This window comes from Trichosurus vulpecula, chromosome 1, assembly GCF_011100635.1.
Source record: "Trichosurus vulpecula isolate mTriVul1 chromosome 1, mTriVul1.pri, whole genome shotgun sequence".
Lineage (NCBI taxonomy): Eukaryota > Metazoa > Chordata > Mammalia > Diprotodontia > Phalangeridae > Trichosurus > Trichosurus vulpecula.
The window spans coordinates 32211387-32239343 of record NC_050573.1 but is presented as its reverse complement, the minus strand read 5'-3'; the positions used below and the strand labels follow the sequence as shown (position 1 = coordinate 32239343).

At 48.2% G+C, this 27957-nt stretch overlaps 1 protein-coding gene across 1 annotated transcript in view; it reads right to left on the bottom strand.

Annotated features, from left to right (window-relative positions):
- The window catches only part of RASAL1 (RAS protein activator like 1), a 28516-nt gene extending 6756 nt beyond the window's left edge, over nt 1–21760 (bottom strand). The window contains exons 1-10 of the mRNA XM_036763271.1: nt 21696–21760; nt 14249–14305; nt 13151–13264; nt 12232–12296; nt 11595–11724; nt 7492–7573; nt 5795–5917; nt 4788–4876; nt 3829–3946; nt 2983–3136 (exon numbers count right to left, since the gene is read on the bottom strand). Coding sequence (XP_036619166.1) covers nt 2983–3136; nt 3829–3946; nt 4788–4876; nt 5795–5917; nt 7492–7573; nt 11595–11724; nt 12232–12296; nt 13151–13264; nt 14249–14305; nt 21696–21760 — 997 coding nt within the window. The remainder of the gene's footprint in view (nt 1–2982; nt 3137–3828; nt 3947–4787; nt 4877–5794; nt 5918–7491; nt 7574–11594; nt 11725–12231; nt 12297–13150; nt 13265–14248; nt 14306–21695) is intronic.
- Nucleotides 21761–27957: the final 6197 nt, after the last annotated feature.

Below are 27957 nucleotides of genomic sequence, written 5' to 3'. Positions count from 1 at the left end.
CTATGTAACCTTGGGCAAGTCACTTAACCCCAATTGCCTCACCAAAAAAAAAAAAAAGAAACAGAAGATATTAATAAAAACTTAATTTAAAATAAGATACATACTTCTTTCCTCCCTTCCTTATGGGTATCCCTCAATGCTCTGTCCTATTCCCTCTCATCTTTATATACTTCCTTGCTTGGTGATCTCGTCAGCCCCCCTCAGGTTCAGTTAGCAGCTCTACACAGATGACTCCCAAAGCTATATTCGATGTCCCGAAAGTCTTAGTATATTTTTAATCTATCAAACTTAGCATGATGCCTGGCAGAGTAGGAGCTTAATAAATGGTTATTGGCTATTTATTGACTGGCGACTGTTAAGGCTTAAAACTGCACTGAAACTTTGGCATACCCTATATATGCAGTCAGAATCTGCTGAACACAGTTCAAACTGACTGCTGGACAGCTCCCCATAGCTGTCCCATATGCATCTCACACTCAACATGTCCCAAACAATTCATCCCCTTCCCTTTCTCTTTCCCCCAGCCAACTCTGTACTCCAAACCCTACTCCAAACTTCTATATTTTTGTTAAGATAACACCATCTTCTTTGGAGACAGCAGATCTACATCCTCAGGGTCATCCATGATCTTTCTCTTGACTCTTTTTCACCCCTTATATCCAAGCATCTGCCAAGTCTTGATTTTATTTCCACATTTCTCAGATCTGCCCCCTTCTCAATCCTCATGAGAGCACTACCTAATTTAGACACTTCTCACTTCTTTCCTGGACTAAAGAAAGAGCTTCTAATTTGTTTCCCTGCTTTCAGTATCTTGCCTTTCCAATCCATTCTTCTCACAATTCCCAAAATTAATATCCCTAAAACACAAATATGGCCATGTCACTTCCTCGGCTCAGAAGACTTCAATGGCTCCCTACTACCACTCAGATAAAGCACAAATGTTTCAACTTGGCACTTAAAGCCTTCAAAAATCTGGCTCCCCTGTACATTTCCAACCTTATTTCATATTACTTCTCCTTCATAGACTCTACATTGCAGCCAAAGTGGCCTACCAGGCATTCTTTGACCTCTACATTCCACCTCTTGAATCCATGCCTTTGCATTCACACCTGAAATGCTCTCCCTCCTCATTTCTGCCTCCGGGGATCCCTACCTTCCTTTCTTCTAGGTTCAGCTCAAGTGTCACTTGTTTGAAGATTTTGCTGAACCCTCTCATCCCAGGTGTTAGTATTCCCTCCTTTGCCTTGAATTTACTTCTGTGTTCAAATGGAACAATGAGTGGAGCACTGCACCTGAGTTCAAATTTGACCTCAGACACATATTTGCTGTGTGACCCTGGGCAAGTCACTTAACCTCTATTTGCCTCAGTTTCCTCAACTGTAAAATGAGAGGGTTGGACTCAATGGCCTCTTTTCTCATTCTAAATCTATGAGCCTATGTTGTACCCCTCCCTAGAATGTAAGTTTCTTTGGGTCAGGGAGTGCTTCACCTTTGTCTCTGCATCTCCAGTGCAAAGCATCCTTTGTTTTTTAACTGGGCCTGTGATCTCCTTGATACAAGGAACTCCCAAAGGAGAGAATTCCATCTACCAATAACAGGTCAACACCTTCTCTGCAATATGTAATCACAAAGAGCCACCTGGAAGAGCACTGAAGGAATGGGGGGGAGCGGTTACTTGCCCAGAATTACACAACACGCCCCTCCATATATGTATACACATACACACACACACACACCCCAGAGATGGGACTTGAACTCAGCTCTGCCAGCTCTATGGCTTCTATGACATGATATCTAGAATCTAATAGGCATTTTTTAAAATATCTGTGGAATTAGATCAAGGGAATCTTTTACTACCTTCCTACTTATTTATTCTGGGTATTAAATCAGTAATTTATCCTGTCTGTATCTTGTTTGTACAGAGTTGTTTGCATATTGTCTTTCCCATTAGACTGTGAGCTCCTTGAGGGCAGGGACTGTCTTTTGCCTTTCTTTGTATTGCCAGTGCTTAGTACAATGCCTGGCACATAGCAGCCATATAATAAATGCTTATTGACTGGCCAAATAATTAGTCATTTTTGTTCCATCCCTTTCTTATCCAAAAACTAATCTTCTTGGTAGACTCAACAGAAACAAGAAAAAATCTCAGTCCTCCATCATCATCCTCATCTCATCACATCCCCCTGAATGGGATCCCTCTCTTTTGGAAGCCTCTTCTTTTCCTTGGTATGGGATAGATAGATAGATAGATAGATAGATAGATAGATAGATAGATAGATAGATAGATAGATAGATGGATGGATGGGTGGGTGGGTGAATGGATGGATGGATGGATGGATGGATGGATGGATGGATGGATGGATAGGTAGATATATAAAGAGATAGATAGATAGATGGATAGATAGATAGATAGATGGATGGATGGACAGATGAATGGATGGATGGATGGACAGATAGATATATAAATAGATAGATAGATAGACAGACAGACAGACAGACAGACAGACAGACAGACAGATAGATAGATAGATAGATAGATAGATAGATAGTTGGGTAGATGGGTAGATGGGTGGATATATAGACAGACAGATAGAAACTATGATCTGTTAGATTCCTAACAGAATCACAGAAGGTCTAAGCTGGAATAGAATCCCATGGATCATCCAGTCCAACACTTTCATCTCACCTGTGAGATTATTGTGGCCCAGGGAACTTACTTACTGAAGGCCCACACCATGAGTACACAGCAGAGTACCCTTTGTACTTTGAACAGCAAACTCAGGTCCTCTGACTCCAAGCCCATTGTCCCTCCCATTACACCAGGGCTACCTCTAAGGGTTGGGTAGGCAGGCAATTGCTCCCTTGGAGGCTTTTAGGAAGGGAGGAACTGTCATCTAAGAGCTAGCTTTTCAATGCAGATTGGCTCTCTCTGGGAAGTGAAGAGAAGTCCTGTGTGGGAAATAGGCTGGAGGGGTCACTCACTGGTCCGGGACACTTCCCGAAGATTGAGGTAGTCCAGGAGGGGCACAGCCAGACCCCGACCCAAGAATATTTTCACCAGTTGGGTTGCAATATCCTGCCGGCTCTCCCCAGAGCTCACTTCATCCAGCATGGCCAGAGGGGTCACAGTGTCATCCTAGGACACATACCAACAGGAAGGAAGGAGTAATTCCACAGGTTCTCCTTGAATCCCCAACCTCCTAGGGTACCCTGAGAAGAGCCCAATCACACATCTTCTGTGGGATGGGAATGTGGCCTCCCCAGATAGCCAAAGTGGCTAGGCACTGAAGCGGGGAAAGGGGATGAGATGAAAAAGGAAACAGCTTATCTATCATCACCATCATCACTGACATTGATACAGCACTAAGGTTTAAAATGCAATATCTCCTTGGTACCTCAATAAGTTTGTGAGGTTTGTACTTTATGGGTTGATTTCACTGGTTTAGAGAACTCCCAGGTGAGGAAATTCGCTCCACCAGTGCTAGTCTTACAGAGCTGCCTAGGGTACTGACAAGTCAAATGACTTGCTGGAGTTACAATGAGCACGTATCAGATTAGAAGTCTTTCCTCACTTGAAAGATTGCCTTTCAAGACAGCTACTACAGGTCTTACTATCTCCATTTTGTAAATATGGAAACTGAGGCTCTAAAAAGTTTTATTACTTGCCCATAACTAGTACACATCAGAAATGAGATTAGAACTCAGGTCTTCCAGACTCCAAGACCAGATCTCTATCCATTATCCCAGATAGCCTAGGCAATGCTTCAGTGGTAATTTGCATAACTCCCAAAGGAGAAACCAATACCTGCCCCTGAGAGAGGAACCTACCTGGGCTGGGGACAGAACAGATTCCACCAGCAAGTCAATCAGGGGTTGGTAATACACAGAAGGCAAGATGCGTTCCTCAGCCAGGCGTACCTTGAGCCGTAGGGCTCCCAGCTTACCCCTGGAAGGAAGCATCAGAACATGTAAGCTGGTGTGAGCACATACATCCACCAGCAAGAGGATGTCTCCACACTGGGACACATGCTTGAAGTGGAAGGAAGGGAAAGGCATAGATATATCTCAGCCACAGCTTTTCTGGGTATCCTCATTACCCACAGCCTAAAATCTCTCCCCCAAGTACCAAAGAATCATAAAATCACAGATTTAGGCTTAGATGAATCCTCAGACACCATCTAGTAAAACCTCCTCATTTTACAGAAGGAGAAACTGAGTCTCATAGAAGGGAAGTGGCTTACCCAGGGTCACATAGCATGAATGCAAGTCCAAGTCCAAATGCTTCAGCTACTACACCTTTGAGCTTTTCTACCATGCATGCACACACACACACACACACACACACACACACACACACACACACCAGACATGCCCATGCCCATTCTCCTAGCTGGCACAATCTCAATAACAGGCCCAAGTCTTCCTCCAACCCAGAATTCAGTGACTCCCACCACCACCACTCTTGGCCAAAGGATGAGACACCAACCATTGAACTTTTTGACAAGACCCAAGTCATAGGGTTGAGTCCCATGCTAATGAAGGAGCCTAAATTACTTGTCTAGTCCCTGGATGAGAGGGAAGGCCAGGAAAGCAGTTCCAAAGGCCTTAAATGAGGATCTACAGGGAGAGCCTTGCATGGTTCTTAATGTATGAGGGAGTAGGGGTTCTTAATGTATGGGGAGATGGGAATTCCATGTCCTTCCATAATAAGGGTTCCAAAATATTGTATCTTTGGATATCCCATCCTATCCAGCTCAAGGGTCCCTCTTTCTCAAGCCTTAACTTACCCAGCATCCTCTTCAGCACTAGCAAAGGGTAGCAGACGGAACCAGCCACTGGGGGGACATTGGAGCAGGACATCAGGAGGAAACTCCACCTGGGATTAAATACCAACTCTTCTGTATGCCATTTAAAGCAGGCTGAGAGCCAGAGTGGTGCTTAGGACACAGAATGTCATGATACAGTAAAACAAGCATAGGACCTGTAGTCAGAGGATCTGGGTTCAAATCCTACCTAATCCTTATTGCCTGCATTACCTTGGGCAAATAACCTTGTGTCTGCCTGCCTGGATCTGTTTCTTCATCTATGAAATGGGGGTGGGAAGGAATGCAGCTTACATATGAACAAAATATTTGTAGCTGCTCTTTTTTGTGGCAGTGAACTGGAAACTAAGGGGGTGCCCATCGATTGGGGAATGACTGAACAAATGATGGTATATAATGGTAAAATAATAATGTATAATTAAATTATTAAAATAATTGATAATATCTAATAATATACAGCACTTCAAGATTTGCAAAGCACTATACCTGTGTTATCTCCTACTGTGCTAAAAGAAGTGATGAAGGGGATAGTTTCAGACTGGATGGCTTCTAAGATCGCTTTTAGCTCCAGATTGGTGGTCCTATGACCCATGACCTCAACCAACCTGCCTAGAGTTTCAGAGGAATGTCTAGGCTGAAAGAGACAAGTGGCTTCCCTACGGCCACAGAGCTATCAAAAAGCGCCAGAGTGGAATTTAGCATTCAATCTACTGCCCCCTCCCATGTCATCTTCTACAACCTCCTAATCAAGGTCTATAAGACTTGACATTCAAATCCTGTTTCCTCCGTCTCTACCCTCTTACCCCCGATGTAATTACAAATGGTACTCACCCTACTCTCCCTCCAGGCCCCCAGCCCCACTCTTCTCATCCTCTGCCTGTAAGCCCTCCTGTCCCATGGCTCCATCTCCTGGGCTTGGGGGGAGGTGGTGGGGTGTACAGCCAAGTTTTTTATTCCAGTGGTTGACTCACCATTCCCAGGAAATCATTCTTGCCCACCATGTCCCAGTCCCACACTTCCACTCGGAGTGGGCCCTCCTCACCATGAAGCTCTAGCACCTCATCCCAGTGGGGGAACCTCGTCTTCTTGATGGTCTATGAGAAGCACATCAAAGCCAGCTGAGGCGGGGGGAGCCCGCCCTACCCACCTGGGGGCTGCTTACCTGGGTTCCCTTCCATTCCCTCCCAAAAACAGATAACAGCCCAGATCCTAGCATTACCCCCATTCTGAGCTCAAGACTGTTCCAGGCACACCTCCCCACACATAGGCAGCACTGTGTCTGAAAGAGGGGTGCTTCTGTATACCAACAAGGTTGGATCCCCAGGGCATCACCATCATCATCATCATCATCACCATCATCATCACCAACACCATCATCATCATCATTACCATCATCATCATCATCATCATCCTCACCACCATCATCACCATCATCATCACCTTCATCATCACCATCACCATCATCATCATCACCACCATCATCACCACCATCATCATCACCATCACCATCACCATCATCACCATCACCATCATCATCACCATCACCATCGTCACCATCATCATCATCACCACCATCATCATCACCTTCATCATCACCATCACCATCATCATCATCACCATCACCATCATCATCACCTTCATCATCACTATCACCATCATCCTCATCACCATCACCATCATCATCACCATCATCATCATCACCATCACCATCATCACCATCATCATCATCACCATCATCATCACCAACACCATCATCATCATCATTACCATCATCATCATCATCATCATCCTCACCACCATCATCACCATCATCATCACCTTCATCATCACCATCACCATCATCATCATCACCACCATCATCACCACCATCATCATCACCATCACCATCACCATCATCACCATCACCATCATCATCACCATCACCATCGTCACCATCATCATCATCACCACCATCATCATCACCTTCATCATCACCATCACCATCATCATCATCACCATCACCATCATCATCACCTTCATCATCACTATCACCATCATCCTCATCACCATCACCATCATCATCACCATCATCATCATCACCATCACCATCATCACCATCACCATCATCATCACCATCATCTATATAATGCTTTAAGGTTTTCAAAGCATTCTCCGTATGTGATCTCACTTGATCTTCATAACAACATAACAACTCTGTGACACAGGTGTTATCATCATTCCCATTTGACAGAAACTGAGACTAATAGAGAGGAAATTATTTGCCTGGAGTCACATAGCTAGTAAGTGTCCAAAGTAGGATTTGAATTCAGGATTTTCTGACTCCAAGGCCAGTGCTCTAACCACTATACGACCTAGCTGCCAATAATAGGAAACAGAAAGAGAAGAAGGGAGTGAGTGGATGGGAATGAGAAGTAGCATCTCAGCTTATATCCCAGGCAGCTATTTTTTCTGCAAAGGCTCTCCCTACCCCCTTGAACATTCAGATCCATCCCCCAGGATGACTCCAGAGCACCAAACCTAAGAGATTGTCCAACTCTACTGTTCCTGACTCAGGTTCCCCATCATCAGCAGCCCCAGACTCAGTATAGGCATCATTTCTCCCCAGCTCAGCCCCAGGACCAATATATCCCCTGTCACCCTCCCAGAGCTCCATCAGGACCCATCTCACCACCGTATCAAGGCTCTGGCTGCCCCAGAATATGCGAGCAAAGGGGTCCGAGGTGCCGGAGAGGTCTCTGGGAGCCAGGTCTCTGAAGACAGAAAAGGAAGGGAATAACACCATATGTCTACAGTGCTTGAAGGTTTACAAAGCACATTTGCCATGCCCAATGTATAAGATGAATACTTTAAGGATTATTATCCCGGCTTTCAGATGAGCGAACTGAGGCACAGAAAAGCAAAGCAACTTGCCCATGATCATACAGTTAGCAAATGGCAGTGTTGGAATTCAAACACAGTCTCCTAAATCCAAATGCAGCATTCTTTCTACCACACCACACTGGCTCCTGACTCGAAGATTCTAACGGATGACGGTTAGCATCGAGAATAGTGTTAAGAGGGTTAGATATAGAGTCAGTGGACCTGGTTTCGGGTCATACTTACTGCCTCTGCCCCTTACTTGGACGACCTTGGATAAGTCACTTCACACCTCTCTGAGCCTGTTTCCTTACCTACAAAATGTGGGAGCTGTAGTAGATAAGCCCTGATTTTTTTTCCAGCTCTAGATCTATCACCCTATTTAGACCTTAGGAGTAATTCAGGCTAACTCCTTTTATCTTATAGTCAAGGAAATTGAGACTCAGAGAAATTATATGCTCTGGAAACTCCGAGGTGCACAAGATGGCTAAGGCAAAAAAGCAGGATCAGAGGGTATAACAAGGATGGCAAAGAGTTGAAGGGGGTACCTTACTCCAGGTGAGCAATGCTACCTTGTCAGTGCCAGCAGAAGAGCTAGTCTTTGTGGGAAGAAGCCGACTGCAGGCAGCAGATCCCACTTACTAATTCATGGAACATCTACCGAGAACATGCTATGTGTCCAATACAGTGCTAGGCAATGGCTCCTGGAGAAGCCATGCCCACTCTCTAATCTACCCCCATCTTCCCTCTCTGCTGGATTCCAAATTCCTTGTTGCCGTGACAACCCCCAAACAATCTGATATCAATCCTGCCTTCCTGCTCCCAAGAGCCAGACAGATACTCTGGCATGGTCCCTTAGGATCCTACAGGGTCCCTGACCATCTCTCCTTGGGTGGCTTATAGGGTGCATTTCTGTCATTTGGGGACACACCATCTCTCCTTGGGATGCTCTTCCCCACTCACCCACTCCCCAAAGGAGAGCAACACAGAAAGCAAAGAGGGGAAAAGGAAAAGAGAAATAAGACAGTGGAGTCTGGGGAACTGTCCACTAAAAGAAAGAATCATAAGATTGGGGACTTGGAAGGGAGATTTGAAATCATCTAGTTGAAACCCCTCATTATGCAAATAGGGAAATAGAGAAGAGGCCCACAGGATGGAAATAACTGGACCCAAATCACACAGGTACTAAGTGTCAGAGTAGGATTCAAGCCCAGGCTTTATTTTGTCTCTCCTAAGGCCAACTCTGTCGTCTCCTCCCCCATTCAAGGCAAAATGGGTGTGGGGAGGTCACACTTGCTTAGAGACCCCAGGATAGCTTCTTCCTACTCCCTGCCATCACCACTAGCACCCCAGGCCCTCCTCTCCCATCCCTCTGTCTGATCCATTGGACCCCTCCTTGGTTTCCTAGGAGCTGAGTCCGGTTGCTAAGATACAATGGTCCTTTCTCTGAGTGCTAGGATCCCACACAGCCACAGTTTGGGGGTGGGGGGCAGCAAGGGCAGAGGATACAAGGCTTGGAATCCCTTCTCCAATTCACTCCCTAACTGGGAGTAGACATCTCAGGAGCATGATCTCTTCTGCCTAGATTTCCCCCAAACATCGTAACATTCTCTGTTTTAAGGGCCCTCCCAGCTCTGACATCCCCTGTTCTAAGGCCCCTTCCAGCTCTGACATCCCCTGTTCTAAGGTGCCTTCCACCTCTGACATTCTCCATTCTGAGGTCCCTCCCAGCTTTGACCTTCCCTGTTCTAAGGCCCCTCTCAGCCCTGATAGTCTATATTCTCAGCATCCAACTCCACATTCATCTCCCTTCTCCATTCTCAAGGTCCTTTCATATGAGATCAATCAACCTTGTGCCTTATGTTCAAATGATTTCAAAGCCACATTCAGTGCTAGGTCAAGTCCTCTCCCCCCCAACACATACTTTGCATAAGGAGGGGAGGATGAAGGGAAGGAAGAGCTTTGACCCTGAGCTCCCACAGAAAGTCAAGGGCTAAGCCAGGAACTCGATGAATAGTATTCCTAAGGAACATGAGGAAATTCTGCCGGGCAGAACGTGAAAGATGGATGGGCCATTAGAAGTTATTCAGTCTAACTCCTTTCGTCTTATAGCAAGAAAAGCCAGGCTCAGAGAGGATTTGCCCAACATCAGCAAACCTGAAGCTGTAATAATAAATATAATGACAATAGCCCGCTGAGGTTTATAAAGCACCATACCTGGGCTGTCTCATTTGCGTCTCAAAGCAACTCTGTGAAGTAGGCGTTATTATTAGGCCCATTTTACAGAAAAGGACACTGAGGCAGAGCAATGAAGTGACTTGCCTAGAATCTTACAGATAGCAGCCGCAGTATGGCTTGGATTCGAACTCGGATCTTTCCGACTCCAAGTCCAGTACTCTACTGGCTGTGACACCTAGCTGAAAGTAGAAGGCGGTGGGGTTGAGTGAGTTCTTGTGGGAGCGAAAATGGGTGGGGATGTGACTAAGTGTGCATGAGGAAATATGGGAAGGAGGTGGCATCCTTCATTAACACGTATTCTCTGCACCCACTGCAGCTGAAGGTGCCCTGGCAGGTGTATCTCCAGGAATAGAGATGGGGTGCGCTGAGTCATCCACACTCTCTCCCCTTATGTCCCTTGGCACATGTAGCTGGAGGACACAGAACAGAGGGGAAGGGACTGGTCCACACCAGGATGGCCTCCCAGAGCCTAGGGCTTCCAAGACTCAGTGACTCTCCTACTCACCTTAGATGAGCCACTGCCAGGTCATGGCATTTTCTAGAAGTAACATAACAGACTCAGCCTTGCTAGAGGGCCGGCTATGTCCTGGGTCTATTCCTAGTTCTCCTGACTGGGCTAAGGGAAGAATGGAGACTACAGACTCCTTGAGAGGTAATATTGGGAGTAGGACGGAGTACGAGGTGTGAGATCAAAAGATTTGGGTCCAAATCCTGGCTCTCCAGTGGCCAGCTTGAGCAAATCACTTCTATCAGTGGGACTCAATTTCTTCATCTTTAAAATGAAAGTTATACCTAAGGTCCCTCCTGTCTCTGATCTTCCACATCCTAAAGTCCCTCCCAGCTCTGACATGCCCTGTTCTGATCCCTCTCAGCTCTGCCATTCCATATTCTAAGGTCCCTCTTAGTTCTGACATTCCAGGTCCTAAGTCGCCCTCCCCCAGTTCTAGATTCTTATGATCCTATGAAAAGATTCTCCTAACACAGGATGGTAAATCAGATGGCATATAAGGACACAGGAGAGCTGCCTAGGACACTCCTGCCAAGGTCCCACAAGCCTTGAGGGGCACAACATAGGCTCTCGGCAGCCAACAGCTTCCCCTCCTCCATCCTACAATCTGTCACGTACAGGTCACCCTATTACACTGCAGACAGAACAGAGACTCCTAGGGTGGGGGTAGGAGGGAATGATCCCAAGGGGAGGAGGGGCTGGCTTCTCTGTCCCAATTCCCAAAGGAAAAAAAGGCAAGAAGGAGGCAGGGAGGGGAGGAAGGAAGAAGGGTGGAAAGCAGGATGGCCGGAGTTGGAGATTGTTGGGGAAGAGACAGCTGGTCTAGCCGGCTGTTTCCAAGATGGCCACAGCTGATTCACGATGCCAGGCTGGAGATGAGTCAGAGGAAGACAGCACTGGCAAGCCCCCCCAAGGCTGGCACGAGGCCATGCTGCTTCCTCTGCACCAATCGCCCACTCATTAGCACCCACTTCCAACTGCCCATAACCTTTCCCAATTTCAGAGTGCCTCAATAGAAGCAGCTGGAGAAGGTGAATTTCAACAGGAATCCTCCAACGCTAAGGCCCATCCACCCACCCACGCTCCCTCTTTCTCACTACATCCACTTTATCCCCCAGAGACAAGGAGGCTTCACCCACCCCCATTACCCCCCACATCAGGGACCATACCGAGCTTCAATGATATGGCAGCGGAGTCGAGGTCCCTGGGCTTCTGTCCATAGCTTCACATCCAGGTGGATCTCCCCTTGCACCTCCTCATCAGGGTCCACGTGGCTCAGATTGAGCCAGCTATCAATCCCTGGTACCCGAAAAGGTCAGAATGAACACTATCACCCAGTTGGACGCTGATGTATAAAGATACATGGCACCTAAGGAGCTCAAAGTGCCAACCAGAGGTGCCACCATTCTCTGTTCTGACACCCCTCTAAGATCTGATAGTCTATGTTCTCTAGCTCCTGCTAGCCCTGACATTCTGTGTTTTAAGACCCGTGTTGGCTCTGACATTCTATGTTCTAAGGGCTTTCCTAAGGTTCTAAGACCCTTCTTGCCTCTGACATTCTATGCTCTAAGGGCCCTCCCAAGGTTCTAAGATCCTTCTCAGTTCCGATGTTCTATGTTCTAAGGGCCCTCCCAAGAATCTAAGACCCTTCTCAGCTCTGATGTTCTATGTTCTAAGGGCCCTCCCAAGTTTTCTAAGACCCTTCTTGGCTCTGACACTCTATGCTCTAAGAACCCTCTGGGCCCTTGGGCTCCATTCCCCGTATCTGTGACCCTGACAAGTTCCCATCAGGACTCTGGGACTCACCTCGGGGGCTTGCTGCTGCAATAGTCTCCTTGCTCAGGGAGATCTTGCCAATGATGTCATCGTGTCTGCAAGGAACATGGTGAGGGTACCTGTCATGAGAGTCTGATGGGAAGCAGGGAAGAACGGGCTACAAACCCACTCATTCTAAACCCCTTTCTGTGAGGCCAAGTGGACAATGGGGGTGCCGAGCCCCTCCTTGAGGAGGATAGAATCATACTTGCTGTGGGCACTTTACCATGGGCACTGCCCATCTAGAACCCCAAGGGATCACTCTGCCATCTCTTGGCCCATTGGAATGGCTGGCCCTTCCCACCAAAGGAGAATCATAGAAGATGGAACTGGAAGAGACCTCATAAAGTCCAACCCATCACTTTACAGATGAGGAAACAGATTCAGCTTCCTAATAGGTACTAACTCTCCCCATGGGCAGAACAAGACAAGATGCTACTGGCTTCTTATGTGATATTAGGTAAATGCCTGCCTCTCTACTGGCTTCAGCTTCCTTCCTCCTCTGTGAAATTATGCAGTAGAACTAGATATTCTCTTGGGCCTCTCCCAGCCCTGACATTCCCTGTTCTAAGCGCCACCCCCCAGCTGTGACATTCACTGTTCTAAGGGCCCTCCCAGCTCTGACATTCCCTGTTCTAAGGGCCCTCCCAGCTCTGACATTCCCTGTTCTAAGGGCCCTCCCACCTCTGACATTCCCTGTTCTAAGGGCCTTCCTAGCTCTGACGTCATATTCTGAGGGCCTTCCTACTTTAACGTTCTGCCATCTATTATTCTGAAAGCCAAACAGGCATTGCCCAAGAAGAAGAGTCATCATCCCCAGGCTCCTGCCAAGCCTGCTTGCTGCTGGACAGTGACAGGTTCCTCAAGTAGTCCTTGGCCCTGCCTCAGACCACCACAAAGGGGCTCTCACCCAATGGTGTCTTCATCCAGAACATAGAAGGCCAAATGATGAAAGTCCAGCGGCAGGTGGAGGGTGAACTCTTCTCCCCAGAACGGATTCAGGTTTCTCCAGACAGTGGCTGTCCTGGAGGGTGAGAAAGAGGGGCTGGACACCCAAGCCAGAGCACCCAAACACACACACACACCCACACACACACACATGGCCAGAGCTGAGGGTGGGGTAGGAAGGAACCAGCTCAGCCTGGGAATTAGAAGATGATACAGGATAGCCTTGGGAGCGGTGGCAGACAGGAGCCCCAGCAGCTGGTGAGTCAGCACTGGGAGGAGGCCGGGGGATTCGGAGGTTATGGAAACACAGGGACGGGTGAGATGGAGATTGGGCCAAACCCTCCATGCTCTGCTCCCACTGAGGCTACAGCCAGGAGTTCCCCAAAGGACCAAGATGGGGGTCCTATGCCTCATGTGGGGTCATGGGCTCTAGATCTGGAAAGGACCCAAAGACTACTTAGAATAACTCTCTCATTTCAGAGCAGAGGAAAGTGAGGCCCAGAGGGGAAAATGATCTCAGTAAAGGCCACAAAGTTGTTGTTGTTCAGTCGTGTTTAACTCTTCACAATCTCATTTGGGGTTTTCCTGGTAGAGATACTGGAGAGGTTTGCCATTTCCTTCTCCAGCTCCTTTTATAGACGAGGAAACTGAGGCAAACAGGGTTAAGAGACTTGCCCAAGGTCACACAGCTAGTACGAGGTAGGTAGGAAGTGGGAATACTACAGTGTCAACCCAGACCATTGGACCCTAAGATTTGCTAGGAATAGAACCCAGGAGTCCTAGGCCTCTGCCCCAAGTAACTCTTTAAAGCCTAATGGCATTAAACACACCAGGTTCTAGTACTTAGCACAAGGCTTTTCAATCTATATAAAAAGGCATTTAACAAAAAGAGAATGGATGAATGTCAGGGTGAGTTGCCATTTTCCCAGAGAGGCCACAAGTGTAGGTCAATCAACCTCACAAGACAGAGAGGTGTGCCCGATGCCCTGGCCAGGGCAGCACCCCGCCCCCCCAACCCACCCTTACAGAGCCTTGGCTGGGCAGCTTCCAGCATGCTCACCTGGCAACCACCTCATGGTCCACCTTGACAATGCAGTAGGGGTCACTGTTGCCGGACCTGGGGAGAGAGCACCTCATGGTTAGGAGCTGGCAAAGCTTTGACTTCTGTCTACAGTTAGACGCTTGGAGATCCTCACACACGATGGGCCATCTCTCATCTTGGAGACTTCGCATCAGCTGTCCCTGTCCATGCTGAGAACGAACCACCTCTTAGCATCCTCCTTCCTTTTGATAGGATGGATGAAAGGATGAAGCAATGGAACCAAAAGCATTTATTAAAGACTTAATTAACACTGTGCTAATTGGGTTTTTCACATTTATTTATTTTATTTTTAATTTATGGACTAAAACAAGCATTTCCATAACATAATACAGTAAAAAGGAAGGTTGCATGTGAAATTGCAAATCTGCTATGTTACAACTTGCTATTCCTTCTAAATATATAATAAAATTGTTGTGTGGAATTGGTTTTTTCTCTTTTTTTTCTTTTATTCTTATGCTAATTGTGAGTTAAGGATCATAGACAACATCAGATGGAAGGGAGCTCATCAGTCATGTGGTCTAACCTCATTTTACAATGGTGGTACAGTGCACAGAGTGCTGGGCCTGGAGTCAGGAAGACCTGAGTTCAAATTCTGCCTCAGATACTTACTAGCTGTGGGCACATCACTTAACTGCCATCTGCCTCTGTTTCCTTGGCTGTTAAGTGGGGATAATTATTGCACCTACCTCCGAAGGTTGTTTTAAGGATCAAATGGGAGAATAACCATAAAATGCTTAGCACAGTGCCTGGCACATAGTAGGGACTATAAAAATGTTAGCTATTATATCGAGCAAACTGTGGACCAGAGAGGTTGATCGATTGGCCCAGGGACACTCAGAAAGTACAAAGTAGAGCTAGGATTTGATCCCAAGTCATAGGATTGTAGAACTAGCTCTGGAAGGAACCACAGAGAACCCCCACATTTTAATGATGAGCAAACAAAGGCCCAGAAAAGTGAAACGATGTGCCCAAGGTCTCCCACACAGGTAAGCTCAGTGGCAAAGCCAGCTTTGCATCACCCAGGGACCAGATTAGCTAAGACTGGTTTAAGTAATGACTTTTCAATCACAATTAGGGTTCTACACAGAAGGGCTGCTGCCTGGGGCATAGCCAGGAAGGCCTGGGTTCAAAACCTGCCTCTGACGCTCATGAGCCCGGGCAAGTCACAGAATTTCAGAGGCGGAAGAGATCTACCCAAGCCTGAAAAAGAATGCCCCTTCCCACTTAACCTTCCTGGGTCTCAATTTCCTCAATTATTCCAGTATTAATTAAGCCCTCCAGTACTCCAGGTCCTAGGAATAAAGACAAAAATAAAGCAATCCATCACCCTTGAGAATTGTGCATACTGGAGGAAAAACATTTTCATGGATAAGTGAATATAAATGATATGGAATGGAATGGGTGGGACTGACTTAGTAAGTGGGGAGGGGGGAAGAGGGCATTGGGAAAGGCCTGATAGGTAAGAGATGGCACACGAGCTATGCTCTAAAGTAAGCTAGGGATTCAAAGAGGTAGAAGTGAGGAGAGAGTGCATTCCAGGCATGAGGCCCACAGCCTAGGCAAAAGCAAGGAGGTAGGAGATAGTTTCCCACACACAGGGTGTGAGGAATTGCAAATAGATCAATCAGCTTAGCTAGAACAATCAATCAATAAACATTTATTAAACACCTACTATATGCTAGCTAGGTAGGGAACTGGATAGAGCTCTGGGCCTGGAGTCAGGAAGGCTCACCTTCCTGAGTTCAAATCCAGACTCAGACACTTATTAGCTGTGTGACCCTGGGCAAGTCACTTAACCCTGTTTGCCTCAGTTTCCTCTTCTGTAAAATGAGCTGGAGAAGAAAATGGCATATCTTTGCCAAGAAAACACCCAAAAGGGGTTACAGAGAGTTGGACACAACTGAAATGGCTGAATGAACAAAGCCAAGGTTGTTGGGTTTGGTTTTTTATTTGGAGAGGGGAGAGGAAAAGGGAGGACAAGTGATGCTAAGTGGGTCACCGCGGAACAATCTCATCCCCAAACCTTTCAGAGCTTTCTGTGCTATGGCTAGCCAATGTGTCAGACCCTGACTGCTCTACTAACGCCGCTTCCCCATTTCCATCGCTTGATCTGGTACCCTGCATCAGCGGCATGTGGGGCTGGAGGGCTCAGTTAGAGCCCAGGGTTTGAAAACTCACTGGGACACTTACTGAGTGACCTGAGGGAGTCACTGCCTTCTCTGAGCTCCGGTATCCTCATCATAAGATGGGGACACAGTGAGGCATAAATGGATGGAGGATCAGCCTCTATCGATGCCCGTATACCCCTGGGTGAGTGACTTAACCACTCAGTCAGCTCTCTAAGAACATAAATGTCAGAACAGGCACCAACTTACACTGCTAGAACCAGTGCCCCACTGGAAGCATCATCGCCCACCAAGGAAAACACGGGACTCCTTAAAAGAACTGGGGAATAATATCTGCAGTCCTTACCCTCATGGGACCGTGAAGCCAATGGGCCTTGTAAATCCTGAGCCATGTAACAGCTATCTCTTCTATTGCACTTCAAGGTTTGCTCGTCACAACAACCCTGGGAATAAGGGCTATTATCCTCTCCATTTTACAAATGGGGAAACTGAGACCCAGGACAGCAAAGTGACTTGTCCAAAGTCACACATGTAGGAATCAATCCAAAACTGATTATGCTTCAACTATGTGTGTCAAGCACTGGCAATACTAAAACAATCAGAGGCAGAATTCAAACTCAGGTCCTCTGACTCTGGAGAGAATGGGCATTCCACTGTACCAAAGTGGCACAGTGGCTAGAACACTGGTCCTAGAGTCAAGAAGGCCTGAGTTCAAATCTGACTTCAAATACTTCCTGGCTGTGTGACCTTGGGCAAGTCACTTAACCTCAGGGATTTAAACCAGACAGCCTCTGAAGTTCCTTCCAGTTCCAGATCTGTGATCCTCTGAGTAATTAATATCGCCCATCTCTTTGTTCAGTGTCTGTGGGACCCATGCATTCACATCAGCACACTGGATTGGAATTCCCCTCCTGACTGATAGCCTCCCTTTCACTGACCGAAAAGCCTTTCTCTCTTCTGCCTCAGTGTTTTGATCAGTCAATTGGGGGAGGACTGAGACTGGGCTGGAGATCCCATAAACAAAGCGCTTTCCCAGGTGACCTTGGTCTGACCTGCCAACATTCTGTGCCTTGAATCTGTCTCTGGGAAGACTGCCTCCCTCCCAGTCAACTCTTCACCCTCAGAGCTGCTGACGTGAGGAAGGGTCCTTATCGAGCTCCCATCAGATAGGGGTGGTCCGATGTCACCCAGGAAAAGTGCCTACTCAGCAGGATGTGATCTGCCCTGAACCTGGCCTCTCAGCCTTTCCCACAGGGATGGGGACTGGGCTCTCCTGCTCCCTATTTATGGGAAAGGCAACTACAACCTCCCCTCCTCCCACTTTTCTCATGTCCAGTAATCTGGCATCTGTGGGTCTTTCTTCGGAGACCTCTGGATCAATCCTGGACCAAACTCCTTTCAAAGTAGCCTTTCAGAGCTGCAAAGTTTTAGAACAGGAAGGCAGCCATATTCACCCAAGAGACTCTGGTACTGAAAGAATTAGCAGTCTATCTGGCTTTAATATCTAATTTCCCCCTTCTTGTATCTCAGTTTCCCCATCTGTGGATGGTGGCAGCTAGGCAGTACAGCAGATAGAGCACTGGATTTGGGGTCAGAAAGACTCATATTCCTGAGTTCAAATCTGGCCTCTGACACTTCCTAGCTGTGTGGCCCTGGGCAAGTCACTTAACCCAGCTTGTCTCAGTTTCCTCATTTGTAAAATGAACTGGAGAAGGACATGGCAAACCACTCCAGGATCTTTGCCAAGAAAACCCCAAATGGGGTCGCAAAGAGTTGGACATGACTGAAACAACTGAACAGATAGTGATGGAAAAAGAAAGATTTCCCCAGAGATGCTATCAGCAAAGTCCTTGGAGACCCACAGAGCTTCGAAAAGTAGGGGAAGAATCTTGTCATTCTTGGCTCAGAATTGGGGAAACTGAGGCAGCACAAGACAGTCTGCCTGAAGCAGACAGCAGGCCCAATTCAGAACAATGCCATAGCAGCTTCTTGCCCTTAGTCCAGCACAAATTTCTCCCAGACCCCCTTTGGAAGGGGTCATTCTGCCCCAAAACCCACCTCATGACTTCGAGCGTGGAGGAAAATGAAGGGGTCCTTTGTAAAACCATGCAATATCAGAGCTTAAAGAGCATGTAGTCCAACCTTCTTATTTACAGAAGGGGAAACTGAGTCTCAGAGAGGGGCCTTGAACCAAGTCCCACTGAGGATTTCAGGGCCCTGGATCTAGAGCTAGAAGGGATCTCAGTAGTCTAACACCACTACCCCCATTCCACAGATGAAGAAACTAAGACCCAAGGGAGCTAAATGACTTGCCCAAAGTCACACAGAAGTTACAAACATAAGAGGCAGAATTTGAACCCAGGCTCTGATGCCAGAGCCAGGAATCTCCTTAATACTAGAACCCTGGGTCCCTGACTTCCAAACCAGTGCTTCTCTTCTTTTCAAAATTCTGCCTGGGAAAAAGGGGATACTAGGTGCCCAGAACAATTTTCAAGCAGCCAAAGAAGTAGGCATTTGAGTTGAAAGAAGTGGCTTTGGTGCTTTGAGCCAAAGAAGTTGGGGTTTGAGTCAAATACGACTCCTGAGGCCAGCCCCAGAACTGGGGGAGGGAGGTTCACTCCCTTCCCTCTCACCAAAGGGAAGCCTCCAATATATACGACCTTTCTCTGGGACTAAAACTGGATCTGTGAGAAAGGAAGGCACTTCCCCACCGGGAAAGGGTGGGTAGAACAGGATTAGGACACAAGGTTCTAGGAGAAGCTGACCTCCTTAATTCTCTCCACCTTCCTGGGAAAGCCCAGGGGCTCTCCCCACCCCGTTCTCCCTCATTCTGGTGGTTCAGTTCATAGCTCCCTTGTTAAACTGCTAAATCAAAGCAGCCAGGGAAGAGAGCCAAAGCCAGATACCCTGACACATTTTACACACACACACATGCAAATACACACACTCGCGCGCACACACACACACACATACAACACCCCAACCGCGCCCCAGCAACGTGGGCAGTAATGTCTCCTGGTGCCAATCCATCGGGGGACAAGCCTTTGACTGAGCAAGAAGACATGTGCAGGGCAGACTCTGTGACGTGCCAACCTTTCCATGCCTCAGTTTCCTCATTATGACAGTGGGTTAAAAGAGATCACAGCTGCAACATGCTTGATATCAATATCTGGAATTTCCATTTCACTTTGTAAATTTTAAGCTGCTTTTTGTATCCGTTATCTCCTTGGAGTCTCGTAACAACCCTGTGAGCCAGGTACCGCCGATATTACTATTCTCATTTCACAGATAAGGGCCTCAATCTACTTTTCCAGACTCATTAGACATTACTCTCCCTCCTGCAATCCCGCCAAACTGACCTGTTCTCTGCTCCTTTGATACCACACTACATTTCTCATTTCTGTGGTTTTACACTGGCCACCCCACATATCTGGAATGCCCTCCTCCTCTTCGACTCTTCCTCATAAAGCCCTCTGTTCCCTTAAGGCACAACTCAAGCCCCAGCTTCTTCCTGGGGCCCTTCCCAATCCCTCCAACTGCTGGCACTCTCCCTCCCAAACTACCTTGTAGCTGACTACTTGGAACTCATTTGTATTTATTCCCTTAATATTCATACTACATACTAATATACAATCTTGTCTCCTCCATTACGATGTTAACTCTTCGAGAGCAAATATTGTTTCCTTCTTCGTCCTTGGGTGTTGTTCAGTTGCATCCAACTCTTCCTGATCCCATTTAGGGTTTTCTTGGTGGAGATACTGGAGTGGTTTGTCATTTCCTTCTCCAGCTCATCTTACAGATGAAGAAACTGAGGCAAACAGTGTTAAGTGACTTGCCCAGGGTCACACCGCTAGTAAGTGTCTGAGGCTAGATTTGAACTCAGGAAGGTGAGTCTGACTCCAAATCCAGCACTCTATCCACTTTGCCACATAGCTGCCTTTCCTTATGTCCCCAGTGCTTAATAAATGCTTGTTGACTTAACTGATTGAGGTGGCTCACCCAAGGTTAGAGTTGAGATACAAACTTGATTCTAAGTCCAATGTTCATTCCATTACACAAGGAACCCAGGTTTCTCTTGACTCCAAGCATATTGTTGCTGCTCTAAAATGGAGGTCTGTCCATGCCCCCAACCCATTGGGGAAATACCCCCAGTGACTTCAGAGGGATCCTCAGCCTGCCTACTACTGTCTTGAATCTCTTCCATGGGGCACTCATCCTTAGGTGCTGAATCACAGGCAGAGTCCCTTCCCTGATAAGTGCAAGCCCTATGGGGAAGGGGGTGGAGACTGTGTTCCACATTTATGCTCACCCAGTGCCTCTAGAAAGGGACCATATCATAGGAACAAGAATCAAGGGTCTCTTACACTGATCAGACCAACACCAAGCATGGGCCAATCACTGACCCCCTTCCTCCCACACCACCTGAAGCCAAAGTCCCTGGAGTCCTGAGGCCTAGGTTAAGAAAGGAACAGGATGAAAGGCTGCTTGATCCTTCTTCCCAAAATAGGCTTAACCTGGCTGGGAACCCTGGGAGACTGTGAGATGTGCCTACCGCTGAGGACAGAACCATCACCTCCACCAGTACAGACTTGACCAGCCAGTATAGGGTAAGGACTAAGGATGAACACTTACTGAACCCAGGGCTCTCAGAGGAGCATTGGGGTAAGAAACCCTGTCAAGGGGAGCTCACCCCAAGAGCCTAAGGCACAGAAGAGAATGTCCACATGCCCTCAACAGCTCATCTCTCCTTCCAGAGCCGCCCCACCCCCGCCCCTGTCTGCCAATGCCCCAGGCAGGTTGAAACTGAACAACTCTCAAAGGGGATCTATTCTACCCCTTTCCCCTCGAAGCCCCGTGGGAAAGCTTCAGCTCAAACTCCACAACTCCCTCCCCCAGGACTGTCTGGGGAGAGATGCCCTAATTTTCAGACAGCCGAGAATGAGAAGTCATCTGCCTGGACCCTCTGGGAGGAGGGGTGGAAAGACAACGGTAGGGTCTGAGGAGGTCAAAGCTGGCACCACCCGTTCCCCCAAACTTCTGGGAGAGTCGACAGTCTCTGCAGGGGCAAGGGTGGGGCTGTGGTTGGGACAGATTGCTTTTCTCCAGGGTTTCCCACCTCGATAGAGGGCGGAAAGCCACTAGGCGCCTCCAGTGCCCAGCGCAATGCCAGACACATAGTAGGCGCTTATGAAATGCTTGACTGACTTCATCACCCCCCAAAAAAAGACGGGGAGGAGGATCAGAAAGAAATGGGGTGGCCGGGGAGAAGGGAGACTCACACGTCTTTGGCTGGCAGGTCCCGTCCCTCCACCACGCGAAAATTCAGAGAGATGTTCCGAGCCATAGCCTAACTTTGCGCTGGGGGTGCGGCCGGAGGCCAGAGCGCAGAGGCAGGGGGCTGGTTGTCCCAGGGCCGCCGCCGTCGCGGCTGCTACATGTCCAGAGCGCTGCGCCCCAGTCTGCGGGGGCGGGGAGGAGGGGGAGCAGATCGCTATGGAGCTGGGATGGAGAACAGGGGTGTGCGGGGGGCTCCCGCAGAAGTGAGGGGCAGGGGGATGGAGCGGTCCTGGGGTGGAGGGGAGAGAAGCCAGCAGCTGCCTCGGCTCTACAGGTGGCTCGGGAGGGTGGCAGCGAGCAAAGGAGGAGGCATCGGCAGCCAGCGCCGCGCTGCCCGAGCACCTCCCTCGGCCCGCCCCCCACGCCCCACCCGGGCCAGCTGGAGCACAGAACGGGCGGGCGTGGTGAGGGGCAGGAGAGGGGAGGGCGGAGGAGGGGGCGGGCTCAGGAGAGCTCTCCTTCCTCCCCACCCCCATTAAAATCCCACCTCCCCACGCACGCCCTCTGCCGACTGCCCCCGAGATGTACCCTGCGCCCCCCTCTCGGGGTAGGTCCCTAGAGCTTCTCCCCACCCTGGGGAGTAAATCTAGCCTAGCATGGAGGGACGCAACTCTGGGCCAAGATGGGGAAGGATACCCCTGGCATTAAGGGTGCTGCGCCGATTTGGGATGTGGGAGAAGCCTTAGCTCTGGCTGGAAACTGGGATTCGCTTTTTGCATCCAGAATGGGCTACGAGGCTCAGTTCTGGACCCCGAGGGTAGGGGAACGTGGGAGGGGAAGGGAGTTGGCTGGTCTGGGATAGGGGTGTAATGGGGCTGGTGAGGGCTCTGGTCGGAGATTGGGCAGTGGGGAGGAAGCAGCGTTGGTGAGCAATGAGAAAAGGTATCTCCCTTTTTCCAGCCCTGGGTTGGAACTGGGGGTGCGGCGCCAGTCTGGGATGTGGGAAGAGGTTTAGCCCTGACTGGAGATTTGGGTGCAGCTCTGGTCGATCAATCCAGGTTGGGGGCGGGGATCAGTTCTGACCCGGGGGAAAGGGCGGGGGCGGGGGAGAGCTGATCTGGTATAGAGGTGTAACGAAGGCGGTGAGAAAGGTATAAGTCTGGTTGGGGACTGGAGGGTGGTGGGAAGGAAACAGTTGTGGTCAGAATGGGAAAGGGTGGGAATGGAGGCTTAGCTCTAGCCCGAGATTGAGGGGCGCAGGGTGGGGGAGAATGCGGCTGTGGTTGGGAATGGGGGTCCACCTCTGCTGTGGGATTGGTATGGGATGGGGTGGGGCGCAGCTCTGCCCAAGGATTAGTCGGGGGTCCGCTGGGGCCCGGGACTGGGGAAGAGGCAGCTGTGCTCCAGGACGTGCAGGGAGGCTGAGCTCTGGTATGGACTGGCCGCGCTCACTTCTGGCCCAGGTTTGAGGCTCCAGGGTTAGCCGAAGGCTCAACTTTGTTCTGCCCCGGGATTGAGGGAGAGACTAGCCGGGGACTAGCCAGGTGGCTCTGTTCCGGCTTTAGGGGATGAAGCCCGGGCCAGGAAAGACCCGAAATTTGCCCTGGCTCCTGGGGACGAGAATACATATGAAATTAAGGACTGGGGTAGAATGGAGGCAGATTGATTGTATAATTAAAAAAACAAAAACAGAAACTAAAACCAGTCTCCTCCTCTGCCACCCGTTCCATTTAATCCCTCTCCTTACGCCTAGATTCCTCCTGTGCTAGGAGCCTCTTCACCCAACCCCTCCAAGCTGATCAGCCAACTGAGGTCTTGGGTAAAGTTCTCCGGTTGGCCAGAGTGGGCACTGTGGAGTCACCGCTCCCCAGGGCGAGGAAGGGGCCTCATGCGCCGGCTTCCAGATCTCTAAGCAAGTTTAGGAGACTCCTGGTTGGAAAGGGCCCGGGATCCAAAAACAAGGAGCCTCTGGCTCCCCACCCAGTTCCCCAGCCTCTCTTCCATCCCCCACTGGGTCCTAATTTAACCCAAATGTATGCCAGATGAGGCAGTCTGCTCACACTCCCTGGCAGAAACTGGAAAGAAGCGGGCATCAGGGGGGAGAGGGATTGAGAAAGAGGCTTCTTGAGGCCACCACAGACAAGGGAAATTCCTGAGCTTCCCCCAAAAACCAAGAACTGCAAAATCTCCCTAAGAGCCCTCAAAATTTGGGAATGGCCAAGTTCCTTGCCCAACCCCAAGCATCAACAAATCTGTGGGGATAGGTGGGATGACCTAAATGATCTCCCACTCTCTGAAACTCCTAGGATTGTTCCCCAACAGGGCCAGGCTCCTGTATGGAGGAACAAAGGAGATTTCCCATCTCAAACTCCCCATTCTGGGGGGGTCCGGACAGAGCATTGGACTGGATGTCTGGGAACCCTGAGCCCTATTCCCAGCACCAGTGCTGGCCTATAATTCCTACCCCCATTCCACCTTGGACTCCTGTTTTCCCCAGCTAGGAAATGGAGCTGAGACAGGTTTCCCTAAACAGAAACTGAGAATGGAGATATTCATACCTAAGAAAAAAACAACCAATGGCTCCCTCAGGGAGAGAGGGAAGGGGAGGGAAACGGCACAAGGTGGTGGCAGATGAACCCAGTCTGAAGGAGCTATGACTCGTTCTCCTTGGATTCCCCGCAGTCGTCCCCCTTCCCCTCATCACACCCCCACAGTCACACATATCAGATGGCTCAAGTCTGCCAGCTCACTGAGAGAAAGATAGCAACGGAGCCCTGGAGACTGCAACTGCAGAGGTGCCCTCTTCATCCTCCTAGGCCTAGATTTTGAAGTTGCTCCTGCCCCCGTCCCTCCATAGGGAATGAGCCCACAGACCCCTGCCCACCCATTGCAGCCCCAAGCCTTCTGGAGCTGAGCTCAGAACTATGAAGACAAAACCTTGAGCAAGTATGGATTCCAGAGAAAGCCTGACACTTGTCTTTAAAAGCTCTCCTAACCTTCCCCCTACTCCCAGTATTTTTCATTCGCTCATTTAATGCCAAAGATCAGGGAAGTCTCTTAGCGAATAGTAGGGATCACAGAGCTAGAAAGGATCTCAGAGACCATCTAGTGGTGCAGTGGATAGAACACCAGGAAGACTCATCTTCCTGAGCTCAAATCTGGCCTCAGACACTTACTAGCTGTGTGACCCTGGACACGTCATTTAACCCTGTTTGCCTCAGTTTCCTCATTTGCAAAATGAGCCAGAGAAGGAAATAGCAAACTACTCCAGCATCTCTGCCATGAAAAGCCCAAATGGGGTCACAAAGAGTGGAGCATGACTGAAAATGACTGAACAAAAACAAAATCCACAGTCATGACCTGATGTCAATAGATAGTCAAGGGATATAAACTGATCTCAGAGGAAGAAATTCAAGCTATCAACAACCATATGAAAAAATGTCCCAAATCACTTAATAATAAGAGAAATTCAAACTAAGACAACTCTGAGCTTCCACCTCACATACATCAGACTGGCAAATAAAACAAAAGAGGAAAATAACATTTGTCTAAGGAGATGTGGAAGGATAGGCATGCTAATGCACTATTGATGGAGCTGTGAAGCGGCCCAGCCATTCTGGAAAATGATTTGGAACTATATCACAAAAAACATTAAACTGCACACACTTTGACATGAAAATACCGCCACTAGACATAAGCAGCATATGCTGTGGGGCTATTCTCCCAACCCCAACTTCATGGGCAGGGCAAGTCCCCAGAGCAAGACTATTTCTTGTCCTCTCAGAGTTTAGGGGTGTTTGAGGACTGTCTTTCTAATGCTGTAAGTTGCAAGCCCCCATCGGTGTGTTTCCATTTCATGATTATCAGTTTATGTCCATTAGTGGGACAAAACATCATTCCAAAGGTCTGTAACATAATCTCCCACAGAGACATTCAGAACCCCAAGGGAAAGTGAGTTTAGAGAGTGCATGTGTTAAAAGGGTAACACAGAGAGACCCCTGGTTGCTGGAAGGCCTCTTCTCTTTTTCCTGGGGTACTGAGGAGGTTCTGCTTGGGTATGTTGTCGCTTTTCTCTTGGGCATCTTGTGTAAGCCTTGAATCTGACTTTCCTCATCCCATCTAGCCTATTCTTAGCTCTTGATGTAGACACTACCAACAGTTGCTTCTGTCTCTGGGATGCTGCTAGGATGATGATTCTTTTGAGTCTTTTGTGGAAAAGTTTCCTTATATATGATGTCTGTTGCACATTGAGTATTCCTTTTTGGGGAGACCCTAGACATGAGTTATACTTAAGCTTGAAGTGACTTTTCTCAGGGCTTCAGGGTGGAGCTTTTGGAGACAAAGTGTATGATTAGAAAAGAGCTCAACCTCTCTCTTAGAAGCCAGACTTCTCCAGGACAATTGCTAATCTGGATCTAGAGTTAGGGTCCCTTTAGCAGGAGAGGGCCAGCACCCCAGCCCCCATGGACTCAGCAGGATCTGTTGTTGCACTATTCTGCTAGGGAAGCTGGAGAGAGGAGGAATAAAATATAATAAAATTTATGGCTTCAAAAAGGATTAAACAGCTGGACTCAAAAGTTAGTCCTCAATGCAAAGGTTCTCAAACTTTTTTTAATCATAACATGATATTTATTATTCTTTGAGATAAGGAATCTAGGCATATTGCAAGAGAGTCCAGAGACCTACACAGTCCATGCCATTGATAGTGTAAATTCCATACAATTTGTTGCACAAACTTAACAGCACACTAAGGCACCTTGGCATAACCTTTAAGAACCGCTGAGTTAATGGTCCAATGTCAACTGGACAGGAGGTCTCCAATGGAGTGCCCGGGGGGCAGTGTTTGGCCCCGTGCTCTCTAACATCAAGCAAAGGCAGGATGGGCACCTGTCAGGTATGTTAGAGTGAGGATTCCTTTTGCATCTGGGCTGAGTCAGATGGCTGGTGAGGTCCCTACCATCTTAAAGATTCAGTGATTCTCTGAAGGCTCAGAGTTGGAATAACTTGGCTTAAGGTTGCAGAGGTAGTAAGCACTGGAGGTGAGTTTAAGTCTTCTAAGATAAGGGCATTGAACCCCATGATTTTAAGTCCTGCCTACTAGACTCTCTGGTGTCTTCTTGTCTGCTGTAATCAGCTATTTAGATATTCAAAGCAAGCATTCCAAATGGGCTCAGGGCAAAGTAGGGTATAAGGAGAGACTTCAGACAGCAGGATACAGGGATGTGTAAGTTAATAGAACTCCAAGACAACATATTGGAAGAGAATGGAGTCATGGGAATGCCACCAGCCCACTATTGGGGATGTCATCACCGGGCCATGACCAGGCTAGGGAAGAATTCACCTTAGATATGGCCATAATGGGGGAAGACTCCACCATCTGGTAGCTTCTTATTTTAATCAACTATTCGTGCTTTGTTGTTGTTCTCAGCTATCACAGTCGTGTCTGACTCTTCATGACCCCACTGGGGGTTCTCTTGGCAAAGATACTGGAGTAGTTTGCCATTTCCTTCTCCAACTATTCATGTTAACTATATCCTGAATTCAATTGTTTCAAGCTGCTGTAGGAATCACAAATTCTGTTAGCACCTTCAAAATCTCAGCTCCCTGGCACAATGCCATGGCTACCTCCCCCAGTGATGGTTCTGTCTCTGATTCCTATAAACTCTCACTTCATTGTTCTTTGCCCTTAAGTAAGCACAAGATATCTTGTATCAGGAGGCTCATATAATCACAGGGGGATGGGGTTTCAGAGATAATCGGGAACTTAGAGACCAGCCCCAAAGAGGGGAGCAAGATTATGCCACGATCTAGTGAGTTGCTACCAGATTTAAGACTAGAATTCAGGAATTATGATTCCCAGTGCTGGACTTTTTCCCTCTCCTTCATGGTACTTCTAGCTGTGGTTTTAGTGCTGGAAGAAACATAGAGGTCACCCAGTCCATCCCCCTCATTTTACGTATAAGAAACTGAGACAAAGAGAAAGAAGTGACTTGCCCAAGGTCATACAGCTAGTAAGTAGAAGAGTCTAGATTTAAACCCAGGTCCTCTGAGACTCCAAATGCATTAAATTCGAACATAAGCTCCTGCAGGGCAAAGACTAGACCAGGGCTTCTCTGTGTCCCCAGAACCAAGGCTTCATAAATGCTTGTTGTTTTAAATTCCCCGACGGTCAATAAAAAATAGTCAATAAGCATTTATTAAGTATCTACTATGTGATGGGCACTGTGCTTTTTAAAGTTTGCAAAACACTTTACATGTGTCATC